We start from the raw sequence: 25954 nt of genomic DNA on the forward strand, positions 1-25954 counted from the left end.
TACCGAGTACGAAACTGCCTCTGGAAGCAACGTCAGCACATGAACTGTTCTTCGGGAGCGTCAGGAAATGGGTTTCTATGGCTGATCAGCCGCACACAAGCCTAAGATCATCATGCACAATGTCAAGCGTCGGCTGGAGTGGTGTAAAGCTTGCCGCCATTGGACTTTGGAGCAGTGGAAATGCTTACTCTGGACTGATGAATCACGCTTCACCATCTTGCAGTCCAACGAAGGAATCTGGGTTTGGCGGATGCCAGAAGAACGCTACCTGCCCCAATGCATAGTGCCAACTTTAAAGTTTCGTGGAGGAGGAATAATGGTCTGGGGCCATTTTTCATGGTTCGGGCTAGCCCCCTTAGTTCCAGTGAAGGGAAATCTTAACGCTACAGCATACAATGACATTCTAAATGATTCTGTGCTTCCAACTATGTGGCAACAGTTTGGGGAAGGCCCTTTCCTGTTTCAGCATGACAATGCCCCCATGCACAAAGCGAGGTCCATACAGAAATGGTTTGTCGAGATCATTGTGGAAGAACTTGACTGGCCTGCACAGAGCCCTGATGTCAACCCCATCGAACACCTTTGGAATGAATTGGAACGCCGACAGCGAGCCAGGCTAATCGCCCAACATCAGTGCCCGACCTCACTAATGCTCTTGTGGCTGAATGGAAGCAAGTCCCCGCAGCAATGTTCCAACATCTAGTGGAAAGCCTTCCCATAAGAGTGGAGGCTGTTATAGCAGCAAAGGGGGGACCAACTCCATATTAATGCCCATGATTTTAGAATGAGATGTTCGACGAGTGTCCACATACTTTGGTAATGTAGTGTAAATGGATCTGATTAAGAGAAAACGATTTGTTTAATTTGGTAATTAGGATCAAGAGCTTGTCTGCAAGAATGCCTCACAAGACAATTTGCTGTGACAAACGAGATGGCACGGAGAAAGAAAACTGAAATCTGCTGGCTATAGTATTCAGATTTGTATTTGATCTTTACCAGGTAAGTTGACTGAGAACACATTCTCATTTACAGCAACAACCTGGGGAATAGTTACAGGGGAGAGGAGGGGGATGAATGAGCCAATTGGAATCTGGGTATCATTAGGTGGCCATGAGGGTATGAGGGCCAGATTGGGAATTTAGCCAAGACACCGGGTTTATCACCTCTTACAATAATATTTTTTGACCACAGAGAGTCAGAACATCTGTTTAACATCCCATCCGAAAGACAGCACGCTACACAGGGCAATGTCCACAATCACTGCCCTGGGGCATTGAGATCTTTAGACCAGAGGATGGAGGGAATCCTACTGGCCCTCCAACACCACTTTCAGCAGCATCTGGTCACCCATCCAGCAGTGATGGAGTGGGTTCGAACCGGGCCCACAGCCTTTGTGACAACTTGTCCTCTTATCTTTTCTACTTGATGTACTTTGTCCAATAAGAAAATACAAAATGAGTGAGAATTACCAGTCCTTTAAAAAGAAAAAAGAAATATGTCTGGTGTGCCAAGTATGCAAACATAATAATTGTTCGGGAAACAGAGTCTTGTTGAAGCATATGACTTCTCCACGTTTGGTTCTGCACTGTGACACAAAATGGGAAGGTCCCCAAACGACTTTATGGGCGTTTACTGTACAACCGAGAACGTTTAACGATAAATTGTCTTTGTGCCAAAGAGTCATAAATACTGCTTACTGAGGAGTCCTATTTACATTTTACATTTTAGTCATTTAGTAGACACTCTTATCCAGAGTGACTTACAGTTAGTGAGTGCATACATTTTATTTGTATTTTTCATACTGGCCCCCCGTGGGAATTGAACCCACAACTCTGGCGTTGCAAGTGCCATGCTCTACCAACTGAGCTACACAATGCCCAAAGGGTTGCAAAGGGAGGGTATATTAATGGAAACTTTCTAAGTTTACCAGTAACTACCAGAATGTTGGTATCTTTCAAGGATTTTATGTAATCTATCACAAGATTTCTAGTGGCCCTTTTGGGTATTTCATATTTTCTCTGGCCCTCTGTGTGGCTTTATCACATGTAAAATATATGAAATAATTAAATAATAATTAAACTTTGTGAATACCATTGGTGTTTAATATGAGGGTTTCAGCATGAAATATCCTTCATATTTATTTTACACTTTTATTTGGTGGCAGTTGTGAACACAGTCAATAGTTGTGGAGTTAATTGAAAATAATGGCATTGTTAGATGCTTTTTTCATTAATTAGGCTATTAATTTTCTCTTGAACCACATGGTCTATCTACTAGAAACTCAGGGACAATATGGACACAGATATAATAAATGAATACAATATATTAATACATGTTTTAAAAGTTATTCAAGTATAAATTACCGAAGTTACAATATATTGTCATAGATTTTCTGTTAATTTCCAAAATTCCTCAAGATTCCTGTAACTTTGGTAAATTATTAGAAAGTAAAATATGTTCCCCCAAACAGTAGAGCTGGTGCTTTAATTTTTCCTTTAAGCACCACCAAAGTACCACAGTGGTGACGTCTCTGTAGCCCTTATGAAATAAATATCTCCGAAGCCACAATTGGCTGGCAAAGGGCAAACACATAAAAAAGAAAAAGAGTGGCAGGAAAAATACAAGAAACGTCTAAAAGTAAACTTTTGTCTTCATAGAGAGCCATTGAATTGTACCTTGACGAAGACATAGTGAAAGAGAAGCCGGCTGTGAAGCTATTGAACAACAGGAAAAGGAGGACGTGGTCTTTTCAATCACGAGGAGAAAGGGACCAGAGGGGAAACTTATTTAACTGAATCCAAGATACCCTGCTCTGCCAATACTTTTGATCAGCCACTATAGCTGGCTGAAAGGGTCCCCTTGTTACTGAATCGATTGTGCTAAAGAGTTGCAGTTGAATCACTGAAGGCCAGTTGAACCACCAAGGTAGTGATTGGGTGACATTTCATATGCTGATATTGTATGTTGGAGAATGCACAATTTCTTGGAAGTGTGTGAGTATGTGTATACCAATGCAAATGGAGAAAACACATGCATGCAATCAAATCTCGCAACTGTATGTCTGTGGTAGCTTTCGTGTGGGCTGGCTTGAAACTTGTTGTTGTTCCCGATTCTGGGAATGGCAGAAATTATAAATTTGCAAAACATGTTATGTTCATTAAACATAAACAGGCTTTATCACAAGTTTGATATTAGCAAAGTGAAGTGTTGGAGCAGTTTGAAATAACAAAGTTTTAACTGATTTTCAAAGCACACCACACAACCAGGCTCATGTAACACATTAAATTGAAACGCAAGACAAACTCTAGTCTACACCATGCAATGCATTATCACTACAACCCTACTTTAGGCCTTTAGTCTAGTGGATAACACCACCACCCTTAACTATCCAACTGAGTCCTCATGGGATCAAATCCTGGTTCCACAGCTACTTCGACTCAAAAATGATCAGCATTTCTCTGCCTACCTACATTATCCTGTCTGTTCAACTCCGACACTTGAAGAAAAAAGAAATGGTGAACAGGCTTTTCAATTGTTTTTATGACCAAATGATTTGTCATTGCAGGCACATCTGTGGTGACGGTGGTGGCAACAGATGCGGATGACCCCACGTATGGAAACAGTGCCAGGGTGGTCTACAGTATCCTCGAGGGCCAGCCCTACTTCTCCGTGGAACCAAAGACAGGTGAGGATTAAACCACATCACACAAGAGGTGTGTACTGTCTAAAAGCAGGACCCCAAGGGGTTGGAAGCCAGGGTCAGCCACAGTGAAGGACCCCTGGAGCAGTTTTAGGGGTTAAATGCATGATAGCAGAAGAGGGATACCTTGCATTCCACCAGATTCTTCGCTATCTGCCGTCACCTATATGCATAATTACACACAAATTATTAAACCTCAGCAAGGTTAGTTTGTTAGATTGCAAAATTAAAATATGAGAAATAAAGGTATTATGACATTATGTTATACAGAAAAGTCAAGTTTACCCAAACTTACAAAGGGCGATTAGATTGAAAACTTATTTGAGAGTGTTTTATATTTTGTAAATCTTCAGTTTGTAGATAAATACATTACTGAATATTTCTTCAGATTGCCCATGACACAGTAGCGGTGCATGGGTAAAACCACTGAGGAAGCCAAGCCAGGAAAAAAGCCATATTACAACCTATGTTGTGATAATTGCGTTGTTTGCTCTATAACCCATTAGTTCATATGCCACCGTGATACACAATAAAGCTGAGACAACAAGTCAACAGTCAACCACACATAAGTTAAAGTAAATAATGTGTCACACCCTGTCTCAGGGGACTCGTATATGTTGAGTCAGGGTGTGTATATTCTTTGTTGTGTTTATTCTATGTTGTCGATCTAGTATGTGAGGATCTATGTTGGCCGGTGTGGTTCCCAATCAGAGGCAGCTGTCACTTGTTGTCTCTGATTGGGGACCATACTTAGGCAGCCTATTGGCACTGTCTAGTTGTGGGATCTTGTTCCGTGTAAGGTATGTTGTGTGTTCTACCTTGGACTTCACGTTTCAATTCGGTTGTTGTTTTGTCGTTGTGTTTATAAGTTAATAAACATGTACGTATATCACGCTGCGCCTTGGTCTGACCCGTCATTCAACGAACGTGACAGAAGATCCCACCAAATGAGGACCAAGCAGCGTGCCCAGGCGGAGCGAATAGCCATGTCACAGGTGGGCAAATTGTGGTCATGGGAAGAGATATTTGCGGGGAGAGGACCATGGGTTAAGGTAGATGCCCAGGCAGGAGAGGTGCAACGGCAACATGGAGGAGGCCGGTCGAGGAGGAAGCCCGAGAAGCAGCCCCAAGAAAAACAAATTGGGGGGCACACGGGATGGTTGGCGGAGCCTAGTGTCAGAGCAGAGCCAACTCCCCGTACTCACGCGAGGAAGCGTATGACTGGGCAGGCTCCGGGTTATGCGGAGCTACGTACTGTGTCGCCAGTGCGCCGGCACAGTCCTGTACAGGACGGGGTGTGCCGGCTCAATGCTCCTTGTCTCCAGTACGCCTCTTCGGTCCCGCATATCCTGCGCCAGTTCTACGAACTGTATCGCCAGTGCACGTGCACAGCCCAGTGCGTCCTGTGCTGATGCCTCACACATACTGTGTGGAAGTAGGCATTCAGCCAGGACGGGTTGTGCCAGCTCTCCGCTCCAGACCTCCAGTCCGCCTCCACAGTCCGGCCCAGCCTGTTCCTGCTCCTCGCACCAAGCCAGTGGTACGTGTTCCCAGTCCAGCACGGCCCGTGCCCGTTCCACCGGTGCCTGGTCCGGTACCGGTCAGCGGCTTCACTCCGGAGCCAGAGCAGTCTGCTCCACCGGTGCCTGATCCAGCTCCGGTCAGCTGCTCCACTCCGGAGCCAGAGCAGTCCGCTCCACCGGTGCCTGATCCAGCTCCGGTCAGCTGCTCCACTCCGGAGCCAGAGCAGTCCGCTCCACCGGTGCCTGATCCAGCTCCGGTCATCTGCTCCACTCCGGAACCAGAGAAGTCCGCTCCACCGGTGCCTGATCCAGCTCCGGTCAGCGGCTCCACTCCGGAGCCAGAGCAGTCCGCTCCACCGGTGCCCAGTCCAGCTCCGGTCAGCTGCTCCACTCTGGAGCCAAAGCAGTCCGCTCCACCGGTGCCCAGTCCAGCTCCGGTCAGCTGCTCCACTCCGGAACCAGAGCAGTCCGCTCCACCGGTGCCTGATCCAGCTCCGGTCAGCGGCTCCACTCCGGAGCCAGAGCAGTCCGCTCTACCGGTGCCCAGTCCAGCTCCGGTCAGCGGCTCCAGTCCAGACCATGACGTCAGCCCCTCTCCAGCACCTATTCAACTTAAACATTTCAACATCATCAAATCAACTAGGCTATATGCTTAGTCTAATACAGTGAAAACTTAGAGATACCAAAAACAATTTAGTCCAATCGGCGTTGCTAAATAGCATGTGGCTGTCCATGGTACTGATTTCTGTGTGTGTGTGTGTGCGCACGCAAGTAGAAAAAATATGTTGACCTACTTGTAGACTAGATGAACGCTAATGCCATCCTCCTCTCTTTCATGTTGGCATAACGGTCTATGACTCTGTCATACAGAGTACACGCTTTTAGTTTGTGTTGTACCTGACTAAAATGCTTGTTAGCTTAACTTTCTCGGATGGGCAACAATGAACCGGCTAAGTTAGCTAGCTAGTTAAAATTAGCCTGCTACGTCTAGCTACATATTGAACTTCTATTGTCTCAGGCCAGTGGCACAATGTATGCATTTATGGTTAGATCAGAATCACCGTTAAAATCATTGGCCTGTACAGATAATTAAATAAAAACCACAAGTCCCCATCCATGGTTTAGGAATGTGCTGATTTAGCTAGCTAGCTACTGCAGGACAACAACACAAACAGACCAGAAACATACTGTTTTTTCACACAATTACATTTTGCTTTTGATGTAATTTGATTGGTGTGAAGCCAAATCCAAACTGGCCTTCCTTGAGTGGTGGTTTTTCTGCACAAGGACCACCAACGGTTGAGCTCACCTCAACGCTGACTGGCAAATTATTTTACAAATAAAATTATCAAAGGAGGCCAAATGCTCGCTGGCATCAATCAATCAAATACTACGGGCGGCATGTCATATTGTTTTTGGCCAGACAGCATTCGATACATGGGCTATATATTCTGAGACACAGGGGCGCTGTTTCCCTCGCTCGGATGATTTATCCGGTGAGAATGATTCAGCAACTTGCGAATTGAAGGGCAATTATGAAAACAGAGTGAGACGAAAGAGAAATTGTTCATAATAAAAAAATAGATATATTGGTTAGATTTTGGGGGAAGCCTGGCTTCCCTTGTTATCCATGAATACACGCCATTTCCATGACGTTTGTCCCATCTTGGCTGATTTTAACTCAATGACTTTGATTCACTGTATGCCCAAATATTCGCCAGAGAAAGAAAAAGTAATAATTTCATTGAAAGATGGAAAATGACACTTGAGCGAACAAAGCTGAAGAAGACGAGTCCGTATGTTCAACATAATCTGGAAGAGATTTTATAATATAACATTTCTCTGCATCTACAGGATGAATATACGGTATCTTCATTTGGATTAGCATTATGCAGCGTTATACCTGCTATTCTTTCTTTATTGCACCTTGTAGTTTGATGTACATAAACTCCAAAGGTAGAAATTAGTGGCCTGGCTGGTCTAGCAGTAATGCAGCAACTCTACGGCCCTTTGACACAACCTCTTTCAACCTTTCCCTACTGTCATCCTCTCTCACTATCTGTTCAATCAAATCTGACAAACCCTTAAAACATATATCAAAGGTAGAAACGATTATCTAGTTATCCCTTCATACAACTCAAACGGTGGTTATGATGGTCCTCTTGACGTTACGGAGTGTAAGGGAGGTGCTCGCGTACATTAGTCTGTTCCCAGATTAAAAGCCTCTCCTCTGCCATCAAGGACAGCATTTACGGCTTAACGTGCTGCCTCTTATTTCATCATTCTGTGAGTGGAGTACCGCATGCGTGAACCAGAGTGCTGACCGTGGGCGACGGGGACAAACTGTAATAACGTTCCTGAGTTATGGATTTAAGGCTCAGAGCTGTGATGGAGCATTCGCCAAGGATTATTGTAGAATACAGCCATATGGTCACTGTCATACCAGGGAGAAACTCTTCCCAGCGAGCAAAAGAGGTTGCAATGACATTGTTAAGACGTATTTTATGATGTTGTGGTCAGGTTGTGTACTGGTTGTTTAAGGATGTTTTGTTAATGTCATTTAATCAACCATAAAAATACATCTTTATCTGGTTGTATCCTAATGATCTGACCAGATCATAAGAACCAAAATATGACTTCATTCCCATGATGCCTTGATCTCACCATGAACCAGTTGGTTGTAAATCACATGACATCTTCTCTACCAGAAAAAAACATAATTATTACGTCATGTGCCAAATTTTGCACTTTGGGCTAGTCGTAGTGGGATTTGTCTATTCTTTTTTATTTGTTACTATAATATTATAATGAATCTGAGTAATAAATGAATCAGTCATTTCAAGTCGGTTGAAAAATTGCCACATAGAAGACTCATAAGACATACCAAGATGTACCAAGTTATTTTATAACTGAATGCCCTAAGTAAAGTGTTACTGAATCTTTCTTTGCAGGCGTGGTCAAGACAGCTCTGCCCAATATGGACCGCGAGGCGCGGGACCAGTATCTGTTGGTTATCCAGGCCAAGGACATGGTGGGCCAGATGGGAGGACTCTCTGGGACCACCTCCGTCACAGTGACTCTCACTGACGTCAACGACAACCCACCACACTTCTCTCGCAGTAAGACCCTCTTTTCTTTAAAATGGTCAGTTAGCACTAAACCCAACACAGCTATACACATCTCAAGTAACCATGGAACCTTCAGGGTTATAACTTCACTTTATTAGGTTTATTTGAAAGTGACAATGCACATTAATCAACATTTCTGTGAATGTGCCAGATTTAGCCAGCCTGCTAATTTCACCTGTAGGGCAGGTAGATAAAAGCATCCTCATTCTCCACAAGTCTCTGGGATGGAGCTTTTAAATACAGATCTTTAGATGGGTCAACCTCTTCGCCAACACTCAATAATGCTGTTATAGCATTGTCTCAATACCGTCTTTTTAACAAGGACACCACCTTTCATTAGATAGGGATAAAGAAATGTTGTAAACATCTAGTAATAAATGTTATTTTCTAGTTGAGTAATTGTGTTCTGTGGTTGATTATAGTCCTGTAGATACATTCTGGCCGCCAAAATTCTGTATACAGTTTTATCGAAACAATGTTATTTTTGCCCTTAAATATCAAACTTTAGACCCAGCCTGAGAAGGAGGTAAGTAAATTAGTAGCCTTGCACGAGCGAGCCGGAATTTCTCATAGGAGCAGGAGCTTATCTCCTGTTTCTCTCCTGAGGCAGCTTGATGTACAAGTACACCCCCTGGACATAACGCTAGTCTGTCGCAGGGCCTTACCCCCAATCTACCTCCTTAATGCTGAGTGCCAAGCAGAGATGCATCCGGTCCCATTTTTACAGTCTTTGGTATGAGTCAGCAGGGAATCAAGCTCCCAACATTCCAATCTCAGGGCGGACCAGAAGCCGTTGGTCGAGAATAAAGTGGTGGTGGCAATCTATCCACAGACATGTCAGACTCACACCAGGGTTAGTATAGCTCAATCTGCACAGGGTAGAGGAACCCTACAGAAAAATAACAACAAAAACAGGTAGCCTACATTTAGCAGCCAAGCGATAAGCACGGACACAGAGCGAAGGTGGAAAATGGTCTCATCAATAACTTGTATGTCTGGGCTGTCCTCCTCTCTCTCTCTCTCTCTCTCTCTCTCTCTCTCTCTCTCTCTCTCTCTCTCTCTCTCTCTCTCTCTCTCTCTCTCTCTCTCTCGCCTGTAGAAAGTTATCAGTTCAGCATTCCCGAGTCCCTGCCAGTGGCCTCAGTGGTAGCCAAGATAAAGACGCTAGACTCGGATGCGGGGCCCAATGCTGAGATGGAGTACAGGATTGTGGATGGGGATGGCCTCGGGTTGTTCCGAATCACCCCCGACCGAGACACACAGGAAGGCCTCATCACTCTGCAAAAGGTACAATGCAGACCTTTCCTTTAAGGAAGCCATTGCTAGAGGTCTCCTATATTATTGCACTGTCATCATGGACACCCTATAAGACCAATATATACGGTGTCCATATTAGGACAGTGTAAGTTGTGTCTGAGTCAGAGTTTGGAGTTGGTGTCAAAGCGAGTGAGTGTCAAAACTCCCAAGTGAGTTTGACACAAATTCCATGGACGTGTAACTCTGTCCTAATATGGACACTGTATAGATGCAGATCCTTCATCTAAGGCTTTCTCAACTCTGGTCCCAGATAGCTACTTTGTGTGCAGGCTTTTGTTCCAGCCCGACAATAACATACCCTAATCAAATAACCTTTATTTACCCAGGAAAATCCCATTGAGACACAGAGAGACAGAGTAAGCCTCGCACTAACACATCTGTTTCACATAAGCTTGTGTCTTCAATCTGAACCAGATTGAAGACACAAGCTTATGTGAAGCAGGTGTGTTAGTGCTAGGCTGGAACTAAAGCCTGCACACACCATAGCTCACTAGGCTGTGTTCAAAATCAGTCTTGCCTACTATTTACTAAAACAACATACTGTGTACTAATTATACTACATACCATTTAGAATGTACTGTTTAGTATAAATGTATGCAGTAAGCAACAAATATCAACATACTAGGCTCACCCATATGGAGAATGCATTCAAAATGTGCAATTCCATTGTTTCCCGCCATTCGTTCATATTGATACAGACATCTTACCTGATTATCAGCTGATTATCACGTGAGTCTGAAAAGATGCGTCTCTTCCTCATAAGCCTGCAGCAAATTCTACTAGATGAAAAGCCAAAATGAGTATGACATCCTAGCATTTAAAGCATACGACATTTTAGACATTTGACATACTATAAAACTTTATATTTTCCCAAACCCAATCAGCCTACTATTTAGAACGCAAGTATGTGTATTCGTACGGCCAAAGTCTGTAAGACGTCCCCTGGAATTTGAAGAACTTGACTTCTAAATGCTTCTTAAGTTTCTCTGAACTTAATCATAAAGCCTTTGACTCAGTTTCAAATGGAGATGAAAATGTCTCTTTAGTTTTTTTCTACAATTTGAGTTATTTACAGACAATGAGTGTATGCTAAATACTTTGCATTTGATATCTTAAAAAGCAATCATTTCAGAACTCTGACAGGATAAATAAATGAGGAGCTGCGAGAGTGCTTCAGAAGACATTTTCAGAGTCTTTTATCTTTGTCTAAAGATCAATATTTAGCCTTGACACAGTTCTGTAAGTCAATATGACAGCAACGTTCAGAGATGGATTTACATTTGAGTCATTTAGCAGACACTCTTATCCAGAGCGACTTACAGTTAGTGAATGCATACATTTTCATACTGGCCCCCCCGTGGGAAACGAACCCACAACCCTGGCGTTGCAAGCGCCATGCTCTACCAACTGAGCTACAGGAGGCCTTGCATGGTGGAGGCTTAAATTATATTGTAAAATAAAACAATATTTTACAAACGAAATTTTCACATTCCCAACCAGCCTACTATTTAGAACGCAAGTACATTTACATTTTAGTCATTTAGCAGACGCTCTTATCCAGAGCGACTTACAGTTAGTGCATACATAATTTTTTTCATACCCCCTGTGGGAATCAAACCCACAACCCTGGCGTTGCAAACGCCATGCTCTATCAACTGAGCTACATCCCTGCCGGCCATTCCCTCCCCTACCCTGGACGATGCTGGGCCAATTGCGCGCCGCCCCATGGGTCTCCCGGTCACGGCCGGCTACAACAGAGCCTGGATTTGAACCAGGATCTCTAGTGGCACAGCTAGCACTGTAATGCAGTGCCTTAGACCACTGCCCCACTCGGGAGACTGGTATTCAGACATGCAAGTCTGACCTTCCCTCCTCCTTCCCTTCTTCCTTCCTAAATATCTCTCTCCCTTTCCAATCGGTAGGGCCTGGACTTTGAGACCAAGTCGAGCTACACCCTGCGTGTCGAGGCATCCAATAGAAACATCGACCTGCGATTCCTCTCCCTGGGCCCATTTAGTGACACAGCGACCGTGCGCCTCATCGTGGAGAACGTGGACGAGCCGCCTGTCTTCTCCTTGCCGCTCAGCAAGATGTTAATATCGGAGGCGGCAAAGGTGGGCACCACCGTTGGGACAGTCTCCGCACACGACCCCGACTCCACCAACAGTCCTATCAGGTAGGGGTGTGGCAAGGATTCATCATCGCAGGTTCACAATCTCAGTGCGCTGTTACTGTTTGAACGTTTTTGGTCAGTTCTGTCTTTTGTTTCCTGTTTCTACAACAAAGAAATGTGCTGGTTGTTTAACTTCTTGTTATGTATTTCCTATGCATCAGTTGTAGCCTTCATCATTCGAAGTATGATTGCTCCTTATTATAACAGCCTGCATAAATGTATGCATCCCTGACTAATGCATTCTTAATGCATTGCACACAGATGGTCCATAGAATGTGTTGATATGGGCCTCCCGAGTGGCGCAGCGGTCTAAGGCACTGCATCGCAGTGCTTGAGGCGTCACTACAGACCTGGGTTCGATCCCAGGCTGTGTCACAACCGGCCGTGACCGGGAGTCCCATAGGGCGGCGCACAATTGGCCCAGCGTCGTCCGGGTTAGGGGAGGGTTTGGTCGGGGGGCTTTACTTGGCTCATTGCGCTCTAGCGACTCCTTGTGGCGGGCCAGGCGCCTGCAGGCTGACTCCAGTCGTCAGTTGAATGTGTTTCCACCGACACATTGGCGCAGCTGGCTTCCGGGTTAAGCGGGCGGGTGTTAAGGAGCGCAGTTTGGTGGGTCATGTTTCGGAGGACGCATGCCTCGACCTTCGCATGACTCGAGCCTGTTGGGGAGTTGCAGCAATGAGACAAGATCGTAATTGGATCGCAATTGGATATCACGAAATTGGGGAGAAATAATTTGTGTTGATATGGCGGATGCTGTTGAATCTGGCCCTTGATAGGAAGCCTTTCCAATATGCTCTCTCTCTTGTCTATCTTACTCCAGGTACTCTATAGACCGCAACACCGACTTGGAGCGCTTCTTCAACATAGACGCCGCCACCGGTGTCATCAGCACCGCCAAGCCGCTGGACAGAGAAGTCAACGCCCTACACAACATCACCATCTTCGCCATGGAGAGCTGTAAGTGTTCTTACTCTGCTCTGTCCGCACGGTTGCTACATTACATCTGGGTTCTTGTCAATCACGGTTGCAACTTAAAGATACACAATGGAGTTGCTAATTGTGTACATCAAATGTTGGCTTTCTTTACAATGAGGCAATTTCTGGACAATATACATTTTTAAGGGACCCCTAAAGAGCACCCCCAGAGGCAAATGTTATGTAGTGCCTCTTCAACAGTGACATCACATACGACTTAAGACTATATTTCACACCGACAAATCCCAAATTCTATTAAAATGAAGTAAATCCTGTATCATAAAAGATAGACTTAAGCTTCCTATACTATTTCCCCATGAATATTATTAGTAGAAGGCTCACTGAGATGTTGCCAATTTCGCCCGGAAGTCTGGAAAGCAGTAGGGAGAACGTGCACAGACCCTTCATCTCCTTGACTTGTAGAGGAGAGTTTGAGCAGATGCTCTGCAGCTGTAGAGGTCGACAGTTGATCGCTGGTCCAGACACACACACTTCCCTCCCAACTCCTGGGCTCTCCCGTTGCAGTCTTTGTCCGTGACCTTCACCGAAAGAAGTGCACCTGTTCCCCAATCGTTCCATCTGACTCAGTACTACTGAGGCTGGAACACAATCAAACCTGCACCGTGGCAAACCTCCATTGGGGTTGGAGGGGTGTAACATTGCTCCTTAATCATTTTACTTTCAACATATTTAAGTAGACTTCTAACTACTCTAACATAACTCCTTAGTTAATGTAATTTTAGTTTCAACATATTTACATGTAAGTACACTCTTAGAAAAAAAGGTGCTATCTAGAACCTAAACGGGTTATTCGGCCGTCCCCATAGCAGAACCGTTTTTGGTTCCAGGTAGAACCCTTTTGGGTTCCATCTAGAGCCCTTTCCAAAAATGGTTCTACCTGGAACCAAAAAGGGTTCTCCTATGGGGACGGCCGAAGAACCCTTTTGGGACCCTTTTATCTAAGAGGGTACAGTACTAACTACTCTAACATTACTCCTTAGTCAATGTCATTTCACTTTCAACATATTAGTAGAGTTGAGTAGCGTACTCTAATGTCCCTCCTTAGTAAATTAACTTTTAACATATTTTAATAGAGTAGAGTACTACTCTAACATCAGTCCTTAGTCAATTTCATTTGACTTTGAAAAAATTTCAAGCAGTGCGATTAATTAGACAATGAGTGAATATTGAATAAAACTCAAATCGAAGTAGATATAATGTGCATTTCTGCATGGACAGTATATGGATTTGACTGAATGTGGCCCTGAAGATATAGGTTGTGTCCAAATACCCATACTTACGTTCTAAATAGTAGGCTTTTTGGGTATGCGAAAATAGAACGTTTTATAGTATTTGCAATCTCGAAAATATAGTATGCTTTAAAGCGGAAATCAGCAGTTGAAACAATAACAAAGTGTAATCCCCGCCCCTGTTTTGGTAAAAAGCTGAGGGATGGGGCTGGAGAAATGATACCACTCTCAAATTCATAGACTGAGATATGGATGCAAGGACTGATTGTCCATGATATCAAAATTATAGTTTTAACCATGTTTTGAGGCTATATAGTGTTTGTTTGTATGTACTTTGTTTACAAATATTGGAGTAAAACAAGCTTATATTTTGGGTTCTGATGGGGTACGACAGGTTTTCCAAACTTCCCGTCCGGCGAAGGAAAGGTGCCCTGTGGGAAAAATGCTATGAGAAACAGCGACATACACTCTGAATGACTTAAATGATGAATCCCATATTGGTCTTTCACAGTCAGGCCAACCCAAGCTGTACTGTGCAGTAGGATAATAGTAGGCCTACTATTGTAACAGATGAACTGAGTCAGAAATTCACAGGTTTCAGATTTTTTTACAGAAAAACAACAACATTGTATGTTCTAAGTCCATAACAATGCTTAAACCACATCAGGAGACCACTTTTGAGGTCTGGGAAAATCTAAGAAATATAGATTTTTGAGAGTAGTTACCCTTTAATTTAAGTGTGCAGGCACCTAGCACTATTGTTTGATTAGCAGTGTTTCTGTAGCACATGAGATGGAGTTAGCAAAATAAATGACCACTGGATTGATGCAAATAATCGTCATGATATCATTCTGATAGGTCATTCTTAGGGTCATTGTCCTGCTTGAAGGTGAACCTCCTTTGTAGCTAGTTAACATTTAATAGAGAAGATTTTTGGCAAACCCTCTCCATCTAACATAAGACGGTTAGGCCTATCATTAGCATCGCTATATATTCTTCCTGTTTCTTAATTGTTTGAAACCTGGACGTTTTACTTCATATTAAGAGGCATATCTTACCTTGCTTCAAAATAGCCTATAGCCAAAATCCCACCATAGAAACGTGGAGGCAATTATTTGAATAAAGACTTATTCATATGCGTTCTCTTGTTCTATTGTTTTCTTTTCAACTTTCTTTCATTGTCTAGCAGGCAAAGTAATTATCCTAATTATATTAGCAACCCATGATAGTTGTTGCATCTTTTAATCCCCCCTCTTCCTAACTGATATTTCCATCTCAGTCCATGAAACCACTTGCATGTGCAGTGCTCATTTTAGAACAGTGTTTTCCCACAAATTGCATTTTGGGAAATTCACGTGTAGGCCTACTGCCGTGTGTACATTGTTGTGCCTAAAATGTAAAGAAATAATAGTTTATCAACATTTTAAGCTAAATATTCCGGTCTGTTCCATGAGCCCTATTAATTGATAGGTATACACCTCCACTACACTACTTTGATACGTATCAGTGGAGATTAAGAAGTGAGTATACGTAAAGCCCACTGAAAAATAAGTGAGGTATAGGGCGTATACCTGCGTATACCCTCCACTACACCACTGCTATTGAGGAAGAGAATGATATTTTCACACCCACGTGTATTTGACAACAGCTAATAATCAGAATAAGGGACGTGCTCTACAAAAATGAACAAATCACGATTGCACATTAGGTGATGCTTTCTCAGTATGGATGATTAGCATGTTGATATTTGTTTCTTACTGCAGACATTTTTACTAAACAGTGAATTCTAAATAGTATGAAGTTTGATAAGTACACAGTATGCAGTTTTAGTAAGTAGGCAAGACTTAGACAAATATGGATATTGATTTGAATTATGTTGATTAAAGAGTCTATGATTGTGAGTTTTGCTCCAATATCAAAGTAGCCTTTGGGAACACAGTCCTCGGATGCCACCTCACATAGGGCTCTATTTTCAGCTGGCGCTATGGAGGCGCAAGTGTCAAACGCATGTTAGTTTGAAATGTTGTCATGTTAAAACTGGCGCACTGGCATTTTTAACGCCAGGTTTCAAGTTTCAAGTTCAGTTTTAATTTCACGTGCGCAAGTACAGTGAAATGCCTTTCTTGCAAGCTCTAAACCCAACAATGCAGTAATCAATAACAATGTAATACTAAAAATAACATAAGGTAGAACAAAATAAATACAAATACCAAATAAGAACAACAAGAGAAAGTAAGCAAGCATACTATATACAGGGTCAGTCAGTTCCAGTACCATATTAACAATGTGCAGGGATACTGGAGTGATAGAGGTAGATATGTATAGGGGATATATGATAAACAGAGTAGCAGCAGTGTACAGTGCCTTGCAAAAGTATTCAGCCCCCTTGGCGTTTTTCATATTTTGTTGCATTACAACCTGTAATTTAAATTGATTTTTATTTGGATTTCATGTAATGGACATACACAAAATATTCCACATTGGTGAAGTGAAATGAAAAAATTACTTGTTTCAAAGAATTCAAAAAAATTAATAACGGAAAAGTGGTGCGTGCATATGTATTCACCCCATTTGCTATGAAGCCCCTAAATAAGATATGGTGCAACCAATTACCTTCAGAAGTCACATAATTAGTTAAATAAAGTCCACCTGTGTGCAATCTAAGTGTCACATGATCTCAATATAAATACACCTGTTCTGAAAGGCCCCAGAGTCTGCAACACCACTAAGCAAGGGGCACCACCAAGCAAGTGGCACCATGAAGACCAAGGAGCTCTCCAAACAGGTCAGGGACAAAGTTGTGGAGAAGTACAGATCAGGGTTGGCTTATAAAAAAATATCAGAAACTTTGAATTTAATTATATCCATTATTAAAAAAATGGAAAGAATATGGCACCACAACAAACCTGCCAAGAGAGAGCCGCCCACCAAAACTCACGGACCAGGCAAGGAGGGCATTAATCAGAGAGGCAACAAAGAGACCAAAGATAACCCTGAAGGAGCTGCAAAGCTCCACAGCGGAGATTGGAGTATCTGTCCATAGGACCACTTTAAGCCGTACACTCCACAGAGTTGGGCTTTACGGAAGAGTGGCCAGAAAAAAGCCATTGCTTAAAGAAAAAAATAAGCTTTTGGTGTTCACCAAAAGGCATGTGGGAGACTCCCCAAACAAATGGAAGAAGGTACTCTGGTCAGATGAGACTAAAATTGAGCTTTTTGGCCATCAAGGAAAAAGCTATGTCTGGCGCAAACCCAACACCTCTCATCACCCCGAGAACACCATCCCCACAGTGAAGCATGGTGGTGGCAGCATCATGCTGTAGGGATGTTTTTAATCGGCAGGGACTGGGAAACTGGTCAGAATTGAAGGAATGATGGATGGAAATTCTTGAGGGAAACCTGTTTCAGTCTTCCAGAGATTTGAGACTGGGACGGAGGTTCACCTTCCAGCAGGACAATGACCCTAAGCATACTGCTAAAGCAACACTTGAGTGGTTTAAGGGGAAACATTTAAATGTCTTGGAATGGCCTAGTCAAAGCACAGACCTCAATCCAATTGAGAATCTGTGGTATGACTTAAAGATTGCTGTACACCAGCGGAACCAATCCAACTTGAAGGAGCTGGAGCAGTTTTGCCTTGAAGAATGGGCAAAAATCCCAGCGGCTAGATGTGCCAAGCTTATAGAGACATACCCCAATATACTTGCAGCTGTAATTGCTGCAAAAGGTGGCTCTACAAAGTATTGACTTTGGGGGGAGTGAATAGTTATGCACGCTCAAGTTCTGTTTTCTTGTCTTATTTGTTGTTAAAAAAAAATATTTTGCATCTTCAAAGTGTTAGGCTTGTTGTGTAATTCAAATTATACAAACCCCAAAAAAATCAATTTTAATTCCAGGTTGTAAGGCAACAAAATAGGAAAATTGATATTAAATGTATGCTTTTGTTATTTTTACCCTTCTACCAATAGGTGCCCTTCTTTGCGACACATTGAAAAACCTCAGTGGTCTTTGTGGTTGAATCTGTGTTTGAAATTCACTGATCGACTGAGGGACCTTACAGATAATTGTATGTGTGTGGTACAGAGATGAGATAGTCATTCAAAAATCATATTAAACACATGCAATCTATTATGTGACAAATGTTTACTCCTGAACTCATTTAGTCTTGCCATAACAAAGGGTTTGAATACATATTGACTCAAGACATTTCAGCTTTTCATTTTTTATTCATTTGTAACAATTTCGAAAAACATCATTCCACTTTGACATTATTGGGTATTGTGTGTAGGCCAGTGACAAAAAACTCAATTTAATCCATTTTAAATTCAGGCTGTAACACAACAAAATGTGGAAAAGGTCAAGGGGTGTGAATACTTTCTGAAGTGTTCTGTAAGTACATTTAAAACCAGATACTTTAAAAAAAAAGTAGTATTTTACTGGGTGACTTTTACTTGAGTGATTTTCTATTACAGTTTTTTCCAACTGCTTACACACATTTTCAAAACTGTGTCTCCTTTTTTCAAAACTCTACACACAATTCCCAAAACTGCACACACAAAATGCAAAATGCCTCACATCTCCTTCAAAATGTAACACTGCATTCAAAATGCCATAAACACATGTCAGAATGAAGCATTTGCATCAAATGGCAAACACTTCTTTCATAATAATAACTTTTGGGATATACCATGTAAACACTGTTGTTCTAAATCTAAAGCTCTTTGGTCTTTCATAGGCTTATATCTACATTTCAATACAATGTTCTACAGTGAAAGTAATCTGCTGAGAGGGGTAACAAGAACACTGTAAACACCAATGCAATGTAGAAACAGAACATATTTATTAGGCCAAACATTACTGTTGTATACAGTAGCATACAACAAAACCATAAACATATGTAAACCAAAAGTATATTCTTTAGAATACAGTAAATAACACAATTGTGTGTGTGGGTGCCGGGGGGGACAGTCCAGGAATTGGTAGGGGGGCAGTCATCAGTGCTAAGCTACGCTTCATCTCTTCTCCGGGCTGGGTCTGGCCACAATACTTCGTCCACATTACAAGATACGTTTTCTCTTGCCAAACATCGAGGGAAGTATCTCCTAGCATGGCGTATCCAACCTTGGACAGAGGCAACCTCTATGTCCCCACATGCGTCCTCCATTGCCTGGAGAAGCGGCATGCGGGCATAGGGTTGGCAATCATACACTTTCCAGCGCCAGGCTGAGAATAATTCCTCTATGGAATTTAGAAAAGGTGAATATGGGGGTAGGTACAAAACTACAAATTGTGGATGGGTGGCAAACCAGTTTTGGACCAGAACAGCCCGGTGAAAACTAACATTGTCCCATATAACCACAAATCTAGCAGGCTCCTGATCTGGATCAGGGACAAGCATTGTGTAAATTGCATCCAGAAAAGTGAGCATATGGCCGGTGTTGTACGGACCCAGTGTAGCATTGTGATGGAGGACCCCGTTTTGAGTGATGGCAGCACACATAGTTATATTACCCCCACACTGTCAAATGGCACCTTGTAAAGTTGTTTCATCGTCACTTGGTGCCATTGGAGGATGCGTTGTATGGTCGACAGGCTTACAGCATTGATGTTGTTAAATATGGTGTCATTATTCAAGATATGCTCTCTTGTCTCTCGAATCCTAATTGTATTGTTGGCCAAAACCATATTTATAATTGCAGTCTCTTGTACATCAGTAAACAAGCGTCCTCGTCCTCCATGATGTCTTTGCCTTTCCACTCTGTACAGAATTCAAACACATATGTGTTCAGCATAGGAACTGTAAAAAATTTCGTACAGCATGATAACCAACATCATTCATTCAGTGCAGTGCAGTAAATGGATGGCTTAGAGTTACAAATGTTTATGCAATACTATGCAGTCATACGTATTTTACAGTACATTACTGTAATGCTAAAATAGTCATTAGATAGTTGCATACCTGTTCTCATTTCTGAAGGTTCGAATTATGGACGCCACTGTAAATCGACTCAAGTTGGGCTGGACTCTCAGTCCAGCCTCTCTCATGGTCAAACCGTGTTGCCCTAATCTCATCAGAGATGGCTCTCCTTCCTTCTCTTCTTTGCCCTCGTCCTCTTCTTCCTCTTCCTCTTCCTCTTCCTCCTACTCCTCCTCCTCCTCTTCCAACTCTTCGTCTTTGAATTTGTCCTCGTTGTTGTCCCCTGCCTCTCCCTCCTACTCCTCTTGCTCTCTGTCCATTGTTGGCATCCATTGTTCAAAACAGGTAATCTGACCTTTGACCTATTTATAGACCTATACTACAGTAAAGCAGTGAGTAGTTAGTGATCAGTTAAGCAATTAGTGTTTGCACATGTGAGGAGTGTGTGTGTGACCTGGTGAATAAGTGTAGCATTTTGATTGGTTGTGTTTGGAAAAGGAAAGCAAGTCACTTCCTGTTAGATTTTTGTGTTTTAGGTAGAGAATTGTGTGTAGTGTTTTGAAAAAAGTGTTTAATGTAATTGACAACAGAGTCAAAGGCTGAGAAATAGCTTATGGTTTTGGAGATTTGATGTGTAGTTTTGCACTTTGAGTGAGAGGTTTCAAAAATCTACGCCCACAGGGATCAATTATGGCGCCTGTAACTGTATTTAGACATAGCCTATTTAAAACAAGTTGTTGTTGCATTTTTATAAGAATTTGATTAGAATTATACACTGTCTTTATAGGCCTTATCAATAGCCTAGTGAATAGAATCTTGCTTATTGACTATGTTTGGCATGTCCATGTCCAGATTGCAATTTAAAGTAGGCCTCGCCCCTATATCAGTGTGAATGCTATAGCCTATGTTTAACAATGTATTCCCATATTGAAGCATTGGAATTAGAACAATGTGGACTGCAAATATGTTCAACATATTTAGCAAATATGGGGCAGGCTATTTAACAAACTAGGCTATAACATATTCAACATTTGAATTGGAGTTGATGACAACGCAATACATAAAAGACTGTAAATACATGACTTGAAGCAACCACATATTTAGCCATGGAGCACGTTCTGATTGGGCAGTGATGGGCCAAGCCTCGACACACCCACAACTTGTTTATTCATCAAAACCGAGCCCTTTCGCGCCACCGCCAGCTTCTGCGCCAATTATTCCGGTTGTGAAAATAGCTATAATATTTCAGACACACCCCTGAACATATAACGCTACACTCTTAGAAAAAAGGGTTCCAAAAATGTTCTTCGGCTGGCCCCATAGGAGAACATGGAACCCAAAATAATTATACCTGGAACCAAAAAGGGTTCTTCAAAGGGTTAGCCTATGGGGACAGCCAAATAACCCTTTTAGGTTCTAGATAGCACCTTTTTCTTTCTTTTTTTTGTGTCCATTGTGTTAACCAGAGTTAGCAACTGGCTAAAGAATTAAGGTATTAATAAAAACAAATCTTGAGACCGGCTTCAAGGACACAGATTAACCAACCCTAACTGTGCAATCAGATAATCGAGCTCACCATAACAATTGGATGCCTTTGGTGTTGTGACTCCAAAATGTGCTATTCTATTATACAATTGCAGGAAAAGCTGAACTTCAGATGTGAGATGTTTCTTTTAGAAATTGGTTGAAAATCTGTTATCTTTGGATATCCTCAAGGTTTGGATATTTGATGAGTTGTTTGTCTCACTTTGGACTGGGGATACAAAGTTAGAGATAAGTTCTTGCAAAGCCAATTTGCAAGAACAGAAGTTTGCTTCAAAGGCTAGCACTCTGTTTTTGTCTCTATATACCTCGTTCCAGTCTATGCCCTCAAGACTTTGAATATAGTGGGGAGCTGTATCTCTATGACAAGATACTTTAATGCCATTGTCAGAGTCGGTAGAGCTCAGCTAAAATATCACCTCTTTTTATTTCCTTTGGGCAGCATCATAAACCAACTAGGTTACTGTACCTGGAGACTGAGGCAAGATTCCTGGATCTGCTTCTCACCTGTGGCTGGCTGCCTTACTGAGAAGTGTGTGTGTGTGTGTGTGTGTGTGTGTGTGTGTGTGTGTGTGTGTGTGTGTGTGTGTGTGTGTGTGTGTGTGTGTGTGTGTGTGTGTGTGTGTGTGTGTGTGTGTGTGTGTGTGTGTGTGTGTGTGTGTGTGTGTGTGTGTGTGTGTGTGTGTGTGTGTGTGTGTGTGTGTGTGTGTGTGTGTGTGTGTGTGTGTGTGTGAGTTACAGTAATTAAGTGCACTCTCTCTCTCTCTCTCTCTCTCTCTCTCTCTCACCCCCTTCACCTCTGTAAATCAACAGCAGATGTGCATGATTTACTGACAGATACACATAATCTATTTCCGAGTCAAGCTGCAATCAGCAACTGTGGAGACATGTAGCTAATGCTACAGTAGTGAAAGGTGTTCATTTCTCACATGTTTTATTAATGGGGATGTGTGTTTTGATCTCATTTGATTGAGGGAAATAAAAATTGGATATATGCACTGGAATTTTACACTACAAACACACAAACTAATTGTGATACTAATTGTGATATTGGCCGCGTTCCAGACCGACTGCAAAGCAGTCGAACTGCACATATTAGTCAATGATTCGGGCATCAGATTTCAATATCATATTGATGCTGTTACTGTCATGTTATACACTGTCAGAGGTTGTGAGATTTAGGCGGCCTGGAACACAGCCAATGTGTTATCCACAAAATTATATAGATGGCAACTGTTACATGCTAATTTTGTGCTCTATTAGTAAGCTACTGGCTCAATTAAAGCAAGGCGTTCAGGGTCGTGTTCATTAGGGTGTGTTCACACCTTAGCAAAACATTTTGCAACGTAAAATGAAAACAGACAAGTTTAGATCGTACCTCCTCATTTCACTCTGTTAAGGTATCTTTACTTTTACTCAAGTATGGTAATTGAGTACTTTTTCCACAACTGTTGAGAGTGCCTTGAAATATTTTAGGTTTTTGCCATCATGCTTTTTCATTATTAATAATTTACATACCTGCATTTCGTTTGTTCAAGTAGACTATCCATCCCCATTTTCAAAGAGCGCCCCTTGTCCGACTACCAAAGACACGCTCCTCCAAACTATTCAGTCCTCTTATAATGCAATATCAACGGCTGATTTTTTTGCCACTCTGCCTCGTTCATAGGCAACGATACAATTGACAGGAGCCTAGTATTTTGTCTAGACGTGCAAATGTTATGCGTAAAGACATTCAGGCCTACATGTGCACACAGTGCCATGGAACGAGAGAAACGATTTATGATATCATGCTTCTGACCCTATCCTATTTAGAAATAGTGTTGTTGGTTAAAGAAAACATATTGATTGTTTTTCATTTAATTTGATTTAAAAAAAAAAATATATATATATATATTAGAAAGATTCATCATCCATGGGTTTATGGTGAGAATGTACATTGGTCGAATGCAATGTAATTTTGTCTGCTATGTGAATATGTAAGATGGTTCCATTATGTTTATAAGACATTACATTTGCGAGCAGTATGACGGTGAGTCGACATTCCCCCTTTCTCTTTACATTGGATCTTTAAGTTTGGATGTGCGTAAAACCCTCCATAGTCTAAGCTGCCTTGTCTATATTATACGCCCACGGGGAGCAATTATGGTGCCTGTACCTGTATTTAGACATAGTCTATTTAAAAACAAGTTGTTGTTGCATTTTTATAAGAATTTGATTAGAATTATACACTGTCTTTATAGGCCTCATCAATAGCCTAGTGAATTGAATCTTGCTTTATTGACTATGTTTGGCATGTCCATGTCCAGATTGCAATTTAAAGTAGGCCTAGCTCCTAAATCAGTGTGAATGCTATAGCTCAATTAAAGCAAGGCATTCAGGGTCGTGTTCATTAGGGCATGTTCACACCATAGCAAAACATTTTATAACGTAAAATTAAAACAGACAGGTTTAGATCGGACCTCCTTGTTTCACTCTGTTTCGGACAGTTTTCTCCCATTTCGTACCTACTGAACACAGTTATTACATCCCTGCCACTCTAAGACTGAACTGACCGACCGTGTATGGTAGGCAGACATTTGGTGATCGAGAATGGATTTGAACCCACAGTGGTAGCAACCTTGCAGTGAAGCTCTCTCGCTAGATTCATTGATGTACTCCTGTTGCTTTAATCTAACGGAAATTTGATCTCCCCTGCAGCCTAGATAAATCTAATTCCTACTTAAATCATATTTTTAAAAGTCATATCCTCTTCATTATGCAGCCAAAACGTGCAGAACTGACCCAGAGTAAGGACATCCATATGGCGAAAGAGAGAGACGGTTGGAATGATATTGTGGCATATGCTTTTTTACCACAGAGGACAAATGGAAAGAGGGCAGTTATAATGGCCAAGCAGACACACACACACACACACACAGACACACACACACACACACACACACACAAACACTCCCATGCACAGAGCCTGAGCCTGCCTGGCAGGGTTGGTCCACAAAGCCAAAGCCTCCGGATGGGAGAGCATAATATACAAGGATTTTCTCAAAGCTGCTAATGAGAACCTTGACGATCTCATACCTAGCCGTTGGGAATTCCGGTGGAGTACCCCCACCCAGGTAGTGGCAGTGCTGGCAACAATAGCTGCAGTAATCCATGGGGAGGGGGCCACACTTGGACAATAAGAGAGGGGGTAAATTATTGGTCTGACTGCACAGAGGTGCAGAGGTGCTTGGGAAGAAGGGTCACAACAGGGGAACAGCATGTGTGTGTGTTGGGAGGAAGGGGAGTATCCGAGCTCCATCAGGTACGACTAGACATTGGTTAATCAAATCTTCACATTCCTGCTCAATTTGGTATTCCTTCTCAACCAGCTACAACTGTATACGCATTCACACATCAAGTCTTCTCTTGAGTTGGGCTCAGGGATAGAACAACTGTTGAACATCAGAGCTTGTGGTTGTGTGTGTGTGTGTGTGTGTGTGTGTGTGTGTGAGTGAGTGAGTGTGTAGAGGGTTGTAGGTCGGTCTATGGGTGGAAGGGGAGAGAGGGGTAGAGGTGTTTGTGTGGGAGGGGTGGGGTGAGTGCGTGTATGCATCCCACATCCGTTGCTATGGGGTAATGATGTTAGGGACAGTATAGGATGGAATCTCAAGCTGTAATGTAAAATGAATAATAATTGCTTGCCAAAAATTTAGATTTTGTACTGCCAGTCCTTGTTATAGGTAACAATCCATAGTAGGAAGTGCCTACATTATTACGCATATTATTAGTCAATTGTGAATGAATTAAGATATGTGCGATTGTTTTATGTATATAGATATTTTTAATAACTATATACAAAACAACAGAGGCAAAATAGTTTAAAATACTGTTGGTTGCTAATCTGGTTCTGTTTTGTAGGTGGCACTGTGTGCTCTTTTTAAAGGATGGGTTCCAATCTCTGAAGGATCCATGTGTACAGGGGTGGTCTGTCAGTCACTGGGACGACAACCCAACTTGGGATGGGGGGGAGGTGTTAGCGGGTGGAATATTGTAGGACAATTGGAGGTTGACTCAGTCGCAATGCAAATATCATGGTACAGCTATATGGACATTCAATCATCATGGTACTTTTGAATGGTACATTTGCAAACATATATTATGGTAAATAGAATTGAAACTTATATATCGTTATGGTAAGTGGTGAAATAAGTATAGCTAGTTATAATTGTAATGGCTTAGTGGATAATAAGAAAATACAATCAGTATTTACCTGCCTAAAAGTGAAGGAATATAATATCAATTGTTTACAGGAAACTCATTCCACGTCTTTAGATGAAGTTGTGTGTAAAAAGGACCGGGGGTGGGAGATATACTTCTCCCATGAGCAAAGAAACTCAAAAGGGGTGATGATATCAATTAACAATAATTTCGATCCGAATGTGCA

The 25954-nt window shown here is 42.2% G+C and overlaps 1 protein-coding gene across 1 annotated transcript in view; it reads left to right on the forward strand.

Moving 5' to 3' along the window:
- Window positions 1–25954, forward strand: part of cdh7a (cadherin 7a) — a 149628-nt gene that overhangs the window by 29422 nt on the left and 94252 nt on the right. Inside the window, exons 3-7 of the mRNA XM_041841523.2 lie at window positions 3566–3685; window positions 8175–8342; window positions 9451–9638; window positions 11591–11844; window positions 12665–12801. Of these exons, the coding sequence (XP_041697457.2) occupies window positions 3566–3685; window positions 8175–8342; window positions 9451–9638; window positions 11591–11844; window positions 12665–12801 (867 nt within the window). The remainder of the gene's footprint in view (window positions 1–3565; window positions 3686–8174; window positions 8343–9450; window positions 9639–11590; window positions 11845–12664; window positions 12802–25954) is intronic.

Source organism: Coregonus clupeaformis, chromosome 21, assembly GCF_020615455.1.
Source record: "Coregonus clupeaformis isolate EN_2021a chromosome 21, ASM2061545v1, whole genome shotgun sequence".
In the NCBI taxonomy this organism is placed as follows: Eukaryota; Metazoa; Chordata; class Actinopteri; order Salmoniformes; family Salmonidae; genus Coregonus; species Coregonus clupeaformis.